At 33.6% G+C, this 11472-nt stretch overlaps 1 protein-coding gene across 1 annotated transcript in view; it reads left to right on the forward strand.

Annotated features, from left to right (window-relative positions):
* LOC145249495 (A disintegrin and metalloproteinase with thrombospondin motifs 6-like) overlaps window positions 1-11472 on the forward strand; it is a 733443-nt gene that overhangs the window by 568374 nt on the left and 153597 nt on the right. The window contains exon 20 of the mRNA XM_080111103.1: window positions 6248-6397. Coding sequence (XP_079967229.1) covers window positions 6248-6397 — 150 coding nt within the window. The remainder of the gene's footprint in view (window positions 1-6247; window positions 6398-11472) is intronic.

Here is an 11472-nt window from a genome sequence, read left to right on the forward strand (position 1 = left end):
TTTCACAGAAACGCACTCTATGTATCTGGCAGTGTTCTTAGATAGGTTTTGTATCAGAATGTCTTCGATAAGTATCGAAAATTGAAAAAATCCAATGAAGGAATAAACAGGCGATTTTGACCAAAGTTAACACTTTATGCAGCCTAACATCACAAGTGCTTTTGAGAAGTTTTATCACCTCGCTACCAGTAAGGCCAGGCAAATAAAATCAGCTTTGATATGACAGCGGCACATTCAAAATATTTCTGTTTACAGCACAACTGAAGCATAATACTTGGCTTTTGCATTTTTCACTTTACTTTAAGTTATTATATATAAAAAATAGTTTTATAAAATTAAAAGTAGGTTCTCTACAGTGCAATGTAGACTACGATATATTTTGAACTTAGTCGCTATGGTGATGGATGTAAACCTTCCTTCTGGTACACCGCGATGAGTCCCCAACAATAACAGGCAAACCAATCAATCGGTTGGCTTGAAAAATCGGCAATTTAACCAATTTCGATGACAATAAAAATATGGGAGTGTGAAATATTCATTGATCATTATTCAATTCCAAGTAACGTCTAGTCTTCCTGCTAGTATATATATATATATATATATATATATATATATATATATATTTTAAAGTGAAATTGTCTGTCTGTGTGTGTGTACATTTTCCTACCAAACTACTCTGTCAATTTTCAGTCTGCAGACTCGAGATTTGACATAAAGAGTATTGAGATTTGGGAAAATCGTTTTAATCCGTTTTTGGCCAGAAATTTGGCTGTCAAGGGGTCAAAGTTCAACGATTTGCCTTTTGAAAACTCTACTAAACTCCTCCACCAATTTTAGTTCTAAACACTTGAAATTTTAGATGTAGGTTACTTAGACATGGATCAAACTTTTTCATTTGATTTGAGCCGAAAATAATAAATGTTAAGGAGTCAAAATTGGAGTCAAAGTTAAAAAAAATTTTACCTTTGCGGTCTCTACCAAATTACTCCGCCAATTTTTGGTCTAAACATTTGAAATTTTACATAAAATGTATTCAGACATAGTGCAAGCTTTTTAATCGATTTTTGGGTCAAAATTTGGCTACTAAGAGGTCGACGTTCAAGAGATTTGACCTTAGCAAACTATTTAGTCAATTTTGGGTCTAAACATTTGAAATTTTACATAAAATGTATTCAGACATGCAGCAAGCTTTTTAATCAGTTTTTGGGCGAAAATTTGGCTGCCAAGAGGTCAAAGTTGAAAGAGTTGACCGTTGCAGACTCTAACAAATTCCCCTGCCAATTTTTGGTCAAAACATTTGAAATTTTAGATGTAGGTTATCTGAAACTGAGTCAAACATTTTAATATATATATATATATATATATATATATATATATATATATATAAAAATATATGCACATAAAGTTATGAACAGTACATAGAGTCTGAGCAAAGCCGGGCTGAACTGCTAGTATATATATATATATATATATATATATATATATATATATATATATATATATAAAGCTGAATGTCTGTGTGTGTGTGTGTCTGGTCACGAATAGGCTCCTATATGGTTGACTATTTTAAAAAACTGATTACATATTATGATAGAAGATATATCGAGACACAGGAATGGGTATGTTTGATCTGGCAGAACGGTGGTTCATTAAAATTGTGGGGTCTGTGTTCGCGCCTGGTCCACAAAGTATGGAAATAAAAAATTAAAAAATTAACAAAAAAACGTTTACAAGTGGTTTTGATATAGATATACATAAGAATACTTTGATAAGTATGTTTTAACTTAAATAGGGATGGTATAATAAAATTGTGGGGTCGCATTCCTGCTTGGCCTCCATAGAATGGAAATAGGCACAAACTTTAATAAAGACATTTCATATCTATTTTCATAAGTATATTTTTATAATTATGTTTCAATTTGAAGAAATATGGTATAATAAAATTATGGGGTGTTCGTTCGCACCTGACCTCCATAGAATGGAAATATGTCACAAAGTTTTACAAGGTTTATAGATCCACAGAATATTGTGATAAGTGTTTCAGTGTGAACAGGTATGGCATAATAAATTATGGGGTTTATCTATTTTATTTTTACTTTCATCATATTTTGCTTTGGTTCTGATACCCCCAAATTCGAAGCTACCTCTTTACAACCCTTCCTTTTCATAACCTATCATACTTTCATAAATCAGAGTCTATTTTCTGTAGGCTGTTTTTGAACCCAGTCAACGACGGGTACTTTTGCTAGTATATATATATATATATATATATATATATATATATATATATATATATAATTGTTTTGCTTTATTTTCCAAAAAAGTACCTGTAAATTGTTTTTAAAAAGAACATGAAATAAATGTTTCTGGTTTGTATCGATTTCTTTATAAAACCAAAAACCTGTTATATTTTTTTGGCAAGAGTTTTTTTTTTTTCATTTCAACGTAAATGTTGTTTGCTGACAAAAAATAAAAACTTTTCTGTTCACAAGAACTTATAATGCAGACAAGGAAGATTATTCCAAAGCAAAGAAACACGAGAAAAAACTAACATGACACGAGCAACAGGTGATCACAAGAAAGGATCTTCCTATTTTTCTTTTTATATGACAAAAAAACAACAGTCATTTGAAATATCGAAAACAGAGAAACGCTGTGTCTATGTGTAAACCAATTTTTCTGATCAAAATGAAGACGTTTGGATTATTTGAATAATTAAAACTTTTGGTCTCATCTTGGATTTTATATTTATTTCTAGAAGATTAAACATAAGGCCAAGTGTCGGTTTCCAGTGTTTCTGTGAAACGGGTTAGATTCGAACGTGATACATCCAGGTTTTCAGTCAGTGTCGTTAACCAGTTAGCCACCATCACTCCGACTCTTGGATTTTATTTTCAAAGCATTTTGCTTGATGTAACGTTTGGCCATCTTGTCAAACTCGGGAATCTTACATATCAAAGTCAGTAATCTATGCAGAATTTTGAACTAAATCCTTTATTTTTTTTAAATATATTTTGTTTATGGAAATCCCTCCAGACAAGGCATGAAACCAATTGATGTAAAAAATTAAAAAAATGCTACTTCAAGGTAAAAATGGATAGATTCTGATCCAGAAAACAGTCATTATCCCCCCCCCCCCTTTTCAGAAACATGGCTCATCGAATGAGAGGAGTTAAAGACAAAATAAGGGAAGCAAGAGTTTTTTTTAGTTCACAGACGTAGATTATTCTCGTTTTGTCAGCCATGACTGGAGAGAAATCTTGAATAATCTTTATTTTATTCTTAGTATCGTCTGTGATAAAGACTGAACTTTTGATCCCCAGGAGACTGCGACTTAGAATTGTTAGTACAAAACAAATTTATCTGTTGCGCCACTTGTCAGCTTCAAAATTCCATGCAGATTCCAAAATTCAAGAAAATACACCCGAAGATTTTACATTACATCAGCCAGAACGTTGGGAGAATAACATCCAATATGAGAATCATATTTTTAATATTAAATAAACAGGCTCCTTCAGTTTGTGATAGACTATGGATACCCACCGTAGGGGTGCCTGCACATAAAGTTCTGAATTTTAGAGAAGAGGCATGAATGCTTGTTTTATCTATATAAATTGGACCAGTGTTTTCATCGTCAGTGTTATCTGCACAATGTTTCGGTCGATGTAGCCTTTTGGTGTAAAAGTCACCATGTTTTGCCAGGAAAAAAAGAGGGTAGCTCTGTACTCTAAGGTTTCGAATTTTTTGGATTTCATTGAAAGTAAGTTTACACGAATTATAAAGACAGTTTAACTATCAGGGAAACTATAGGGAATATAATTTTTTAACTTATGATTAAATTTTTAATTAAACCATCAACCGATAGTAAGTTCTTAGAACCATAATATTTACGAAACTAAGAAGTTGCTGGTTTCAGTATGGTTAATCGCATGTTATCCATTTTTTTGGCCGGATATAGTTTTTACCTTTTTGATATGTTATCATTATGACTGAAAGGAGATAAAAAAGCGAGGAAAATAAAAGGAAAAGACAGCACAAAAAAAAAAAAAAAATGGGAAGGATTGAAAGAGGAGCAAAATGGGTAGAAACGAAATTATTTATGTGAGAAGAAAAACAGATGAAGAGGGGACAACTCTAAAAAAAAATAAATTTGTTTTTTTCTCTCATTGATTTAATTTTACTTCTTGAAATCACATTGATCAAAAAATAGAGAGACATGTGGAAATTCCACAGGGGACTCATTCATATGTAATATATCGATGTTAGCATTCTGTAGATGGGCAGCGTAAATGGAAACGCCCTGATTTTATTGTAGCTCTTTTGTTAAAACTGCAAAAGTATTTATCTAAGCTAGTAGGGATGCTCGATGTAGCCGGGTCATAAAATATGCTTAAATATGATATTTTAATTTATGCAGGTTTCGTATATTTTATAGAGTCAATTCTCTACCGATTCTTATCTAAATAATTATAAAACTCAAATGACCTTGTAACGAGTGATGTAACCCACTTTCTGATTTACAGCATCCGGTTGCGCATGCTCGCATAAACATTAACCCATAACAACGTAAACAAATAAACACAAATCGCTTCTTTTGCAGATTTTGACCTGTGCATTGAAATATTAACGTTATTATTTCGAAATTATTATTTAACATGGGAAGAGTGGGGGTGTTTTGCAACTATCCTTTATTACAACTATACTGTCGCTATTTTCTTACAACTAAACAACTTTAACTCATTGACAAACAAAATAACAATTGTAGTAAAGCAAAGACGATTACTACTACTACTACTACTACTACTACTACTACTACTACTCTCTATCCGTCCCTTTTCCTTCCTTCCTTCCTTCCTTCTTTATTTTTTGTTTACATTTCTAGATACAAAATAGTTGAGTGAGAACGGTGAATTTGTTGACACATTTACTAATCTGTTTCAATATTAGTTTTATTTTATTTATTTAGGTTTTATTTTTTTGCTTCAGGTTTTATTAATTATTTTATTTTTTAGATTTTAAGTTTCTATAACTTGGTTGAAGGATTCCAATATGGGTTTTTCATTCTTATATTTCTCATTGGTAGGTTCATGTGCGTTTTTTTCTGTTAAATGACTTTCCTCAGCGTTCGATTCGTAGGAAAATCATGTTTAATTTTCGATTTTTGATCGATTATTCGGAAAAATATGTAACTTTACACGAATAGGGAGAATTTTTTTTCATGTTTGAGTGATCCGTCCGTGATTTTTCATTTTAATATACTTTCATAGAAATGTTTCTGTTATGTCAAAAAAACTATTTTCTTTACGTCACAAGTGTCACGCTTATATATGAATTCCATAGCTAATATAATATACTGACCGAACGGGTCACGGGTAGTCTAGTATGTTATAAAGTTGTGATTTCCAAAATATATATATATATATATATATATATATATATATATATATATATATATATGACTTGGGTGCATCAGATGGAATCGAAACTGAAACCAAAATTTATGAAGAATTTTTGGTAAAATTATTTATATATATAAAAAAAATAGAGGAGTTGAGTGCCATCAGCTATAATTGAAACCAAAACTTATGAAGAATACTTGATAAAATGATTTTTAACAAGAAATGGAAGGTCATAACAATTAAACGACGGTCACTCGGAAGAAAAAAAATGTAAGTGTGACACACAAAATAACACACACGCTATTGTATTATTATAAAGACTATGACAACAGCATATTCTTTTCATTGTTTTGACTCTCGAGTGTGTATCCATTGATATCTTATATGCTTTTATATAGAGTAATGTGGTTCTCGATTGATTAACCGTGTCTGTGTTGGATATATGTCGAGTGTCTAAACAATATTTGGTACTCATGCAGAGAGTGATCCTTGCTGAAATAATAACGTTATTATTTAAAAAGCTATACTTAACATGGGGAGGGTGTTTTGTACCTATTCTGTACTTTAACCTTACAATTGAATAAAAAAAAACATATCATAAAACTTTAATTAAACGTGTAAATACGATTTAAAAAATAGCGCGGATCACTCTCTGCATTAGTACCCAATATTTTGTTGAAATAGATTATCGAAAATGATGCTCCTACTTTCATATCGTGAAACAGCACAAAAAAAATTATGACCTTTTGTTTAAATGTGGTTTAAAAAATTTTTTTAAACCATCATCGTTCAAGAAAAATAACTTGCGTCTTAATCTAATAATATTTGATTTTTTATTGAAATCGCAGACATGCAGACAGGATCCATGCGGTTGGAAAAAGAGACAAGTAGTATGCGAGGATCCAATTTTAGGATGCGACAATGCGACGAAGCTTGTATCAAAAATTCCTTGCAGCAATATCACCTGTGGAAACTGGACAGTTGGACAGTGGTCAGCGGTGAGTCTCAACATTCACAGATTCTCTTGGGTATTGTTAGAATTGTTCTTAAAAGATGTCCCCCGGTCAAGATCAAAGTGTAGTATCTGTTCCGGCAGATACTGGCCCAAAGCCAGACCGGCCCGCGCGCCCTCCGGGGCCCGGGTGACATGATCAAAGTGTAGCATCTGTTCCGGCAGATGCTGCACTTAAGATAATTTGTACCAGTCAATGGAGGGGAAACCCTCTATACTGGGACAATTATTATTTTTGGTAACCAGAGTGCCCCCTTTTTGCCTACTTTTAGGGGAGCTGGTTTTTACCTCACATTAAAAACGGCCTTGTGCCTAATTTGCTCAGTGGGGGAGCAAATAAACACCATCTGTTCCGGCAGATACTGCAAGCTATGACTAGCTATGACTAGCTATGACTAGCAAAGACCAGATGTGGGGGCAACACCACATGCCTGACCTTTAACCAGCTCCCATTTCCCACCTCTCGGGAGCTGGTCCCCTTTTTCCCTTCCCCCTCCCTTCACTCCTCACATTAAAAATTGGCCTTGTGCCTAATTTGCTCGGTGGGGGAGCAAATAAATACCATCTGTTCCGGCAGATGCTGCACTTCAGATAATTTGTACCAGTCAATGGAGGGGAAACCCTCTATACTGGGACAATTATTATTTTTGGTAACCAGAGTGACCCCTTTTAGGGGAGCTGGTTTTTACCTCACATTAAAAACGGCCTTGTGCCTAATTTGCTCAGTGGGGGAGCAAATAAATACCATCTGTTCTTCAGATGCTACTAGCTATGACTAGCTATGACTAGCAAAGACCAGATGTGGGGAAACCCCACATGCCTGACCATTAACCAGCTCCCATTTCCCACCACTCGGGAGCTGGTCCCCTTTTTCCCTTCCCCCTCCCTTCACTCCTCACATTAAAAATCGGCCTTGTGCCTAATTTGCTCGGTGGGAGAGCAAATAAATACCATCTGTTCTTCAGATGCTGCACTTCAATTTCTTGTTCTCTGTCAGTGGAGGAGAAATCCTTCACGACTGAGACAATTTTTATTTTTGTTCCTTTTCTCCACATGGTGTCTAACTCTGTCCCATGGGGAGACATTGTAAACAGGAAAAGATGTCATTCTCTTATTAAAACGTCATCAGATATTCTTATGGAAATCGCTTATGATTTTCAAGTTTTAATGGTTTTTATTGTTCATCAATGTCCAACTTTTAAAAAAATGTTCATTTACAGATTATTTTGTGTGATTAACTTGTTTGAGGTGTACTTTCAGAATAATATATACAGGGTGTCCATAAAGTCCGTGTGCGCCTTACAATATAATTTTATTTGTGATTGCAAAAGAAATAACACATGTAAAAAGGATTTGATTTTGGAACAATTCATTTTAAAACTGCACACGGACTTTATGGACACCCTGTATATAAGCCTGAAGAATCCTAAAGTGGATGAAACGCGGAATCTTCAGTGTAGCTTAATCGCCATATATATTTTATAAAGTACTAACTAGCTCTACCTACGTATTGAGCATTTTTGAAGTAAATACTTGAAGTTTACGCATAAATTTATACTTTTGTATATTAATTTTATGTGAGTAAATGAAGTAGTTATATATATATATTTTTTTTTTGTGGGAATATATTTTCTTATAATATATACTAATCCTTATTTAAGAAGCTCAATGTAATTACAGAGCAATATACTGAATAAATGACGAAAGACTATATTCCGAAGTTCATGATGTTGACCATCTTATAATTTATTCCTTTAATTCAGTTAACATTTACAATTCTTAACAGTGTTTGTTTCGTAGCGCAAAACTCAATCACTTAATTATTATATCAACCAGTGAATTTATTTTTCCCTTAACTCATCAGAAGAAATAGCAACAATCAATCCGTCAAAAGAAAATGAAGTGCGTTTTGACATGTTAAAATCCGAAAATTGGAAGAGAAGTTACAAATACCTTTAATGTGTGTCCATTACGCCATTTTGAATTAAAGTATTGACAGCTTCTCTTCCAATTTTCGGATTTTACCCAAGCTAGTATATAATATGCTCCTCTCCGGTAGAGCTTCACCTAACTGATCCAGACATGTTCAATAAGGAATGCACCCCCCCCCTTTCGTCTAAAAACATCTCCCCGAAAATCCTATATATCTCAACTAATAGCAGTAATTAATAAATTTATAAATAATTTAAGATGGAAAGTCTACCATGAGGATCTTAATCTTAGTTTAAACAAGCCCAAGCTATTAAACCTCTTGGTAAGTCCCTCACTTCTTAGTAATCCAACACCGCCCCCCCCCTCCCGCTAAATAGTACATCCCAACTGAAAAACAGGAAAGACTGGCAACTTAACGTTATGAATTGCAATCAACTTCTTTTCCTAAGACCAATGAGCACCTAGAGGATTTTTTTTTTTTTACATGGGTGTCACCACTTATCAAGGCCACGAGGCCACTCGAGGATAAGGGTTAATAGGTATACATTAGTCATTGTGATTTTAGCATAGTAAATAGTGGGAATTTTGTAACTTGGATTACTTAGGGGGACGATTCAATTAGAACTTGTTCACATTGGACTTTTTCTTTTTTTTTTTTTTCACAGATATCAACACATTATCAAGGCCAAGAGGCCACTCAAGGATAAGGGTTAAAGAGTGTACAGTAGAAATTGGACAATATAATAATCATTAGTAATGAAAATTTGTTAAATTTGATAACTTATATGGAACGGCTCATCAAGAACTTATTTACGTTAGACTTGAAGACAACCATATTGTAGTCCGCCGGAAAGCAGGAAAACGGAAGACAATTCCACAGGCGTTCAGTTCTAATTTCTTGGGAGATTTGAAAGTAAAGTAATTGGTTGGTTGTTTTTGTTTTACGGCATATCAACCTTTTTCAGGTTATTTAATGCCGAATCCAGTGATTTTGAAGAACAATTTTTTTTTAATAGAGTATATTATGTTTTTTTAATGTCGGTTGCTATTTAACCCATAGTTGGGACCCTAACAGGTACTACCATTCCGGGTAAGAGTGGACCTGGGAGCAATGTCAATTAAAGAGTGGCTCCACACTCCCCAAAGCCCGCAAGCTGGGGCCTCACCATCGGATATAGTTTAAGGTCTTATCCATGACCGTGCAAAGTAATTAATAAAAAGATAAAATTTAAGAAAGTCTAACAAGCACTCCAACCCAATAGTTAAAAAATAAATCGCTTCGCACATAAGGTTTAAACTAAAACAGAACTTATTTTCCCTGCTGACAAAACTAAAAATTATTAAAAACTTAATCACTGAACTTACAATGATTTAATACACATTGAGATAAACTAATCCCATAAAGTTGTATCCTCAAATTCAAGACGCATCATAATTGACTAAGCACAACATTTTCTACATTTCTTTGACATATATAGATTGAAACGGATAGAGTGCAATAAGACAAATGTCACTTTTCGATTCATATTATTAAAAAAACAAAACAAAAACAACTTTTTTTCCACTTAACAGTGTCATTTCCTACAAACTAACAAAGCACACCAATCCACCAAGAGTGCTCTCACTTACTTTCAAAGGAAATTATTCCATTTATTAAAAAATAAAGGGGTAGATATGCCACGAAATAGATAAGCCAAACATTATTTTACAATAAAAATAAAAAATAAAAAAACTCAAAGATTATCTGAATTTTCTCACAGACCTCATTATAATCATGGAATAACAGAATGATGTATAATCCTCCCTCTCCGCAGGGGGTCTTGCCCAAGGTTGCTGTCTGTCTGAAGAATCGTTCTCCTCTTTTCATCAATTTTTCCTCACTCCAATACGAATGACATCTGTTTCGACATGAACAGAGCTTCAGGCCAGACTCTGCAGTAATTAGTTGATTCTCTTGCATCATATTTACTGTTGATGTTTTTTTTCCGTTTTTTTTTTTCACTCGCAGCTTGTGCTATTCTTGTAACATGTTGCAGTTCCAATCAGCCTTTGTTGTCAGTTTCATGCGAGAGGCTTTGTTTTCTATGTTGCCTTTTAAATTGCAACGCTAAAGCATGAAGACTTTTTTCTACCGACGAATAATCACGTTCTACAGAGGCTCAGCTTGATTTTACTTTTGATAATACTGACTAATATTTTATAATTAAAAATTAGTTAAATTATTTAGACAACTATTCATATCTTGCTACTCTCATGGTATATACACATACACACACATAAAAGTATATATATATATATATATTCTTGCACATTTATTAGCTTGACCTAAGAGTTAGGACTCTTGTACTACTAGTCGGAAACAGCAATCAGACAAGCTGTCAAATCTGTCAATTTTACATAAAAAAGAAAACATTCAACACAATCTATATATCTATAAAAGTGAAATTGTTTGTGTGTGTGTCTGTGTGTGTACATTTCCCTACCGAACTACTCTGTCAATCTTCAGTCTACAGACTCGAGATTTGACAAAAAGGGTATTGAGATTTGGGAAAATCTTCTTAATCGGTTTTCAGCCAGAAATTTGGCTGTCAAGGCGTCAAAGTTTAACGATTTGACCTTTGAAAACTTTACCAAACTCCTCCGCCAATTCGGGGTCTAAACACTTGAGATTTTAGATGTAAGTTACTTAGACATGGATCAAACTTTTTGATATGATTTGAGCCTAAAACAATAAATGTTAAGGGTCAAAATTGGGGTCAAAGTTGATCTAAATATTTGAAATTTCACATAAAGGGTATTCAAACATGGGGCAAGCTTTTTAATCAGTTTTTGGCCGAAAATTTGGCTACCAAGGGGTCAAAGTTCGAAAGATTTGACCTTTGCGGTTGCTAGCAAACTATTCAGTTCAGTCACATTTGAAATTTTACATAAAGGGTATTCAGACATGCAGCAAGCTGTTTAATCAGTTTTGGGGTAAAAATTTGGCTTCCAAGAGGTCAAAGTTGAAAGAGTTAACCTTTGCAGACTCTACCAAACTCCTCCGCCAATTTTGGGTCTAAACACTTGAAATTTTAGATATAGGTTACCTAGACATGAGTCAATCTTTTTAATACATATATATATATATAT

The sequence above is a fragment of the Euprymna scolopes genome, chromosome 28 (genome assembly GCF_053919585.1).
Source record: "Euprymna scolopes isolate OS-2025 chromosome 28, ASM5391958v1, whole genome shotgun sequence".
In the NCBI taxonomy this organism is placed as follows: domain Eukaryota; kingdom Metazoa; phylum Mollusca; class Cephalopoda; order Sepiida; family Sepiolidae; genus Euprymna; species Euprymna scolopes.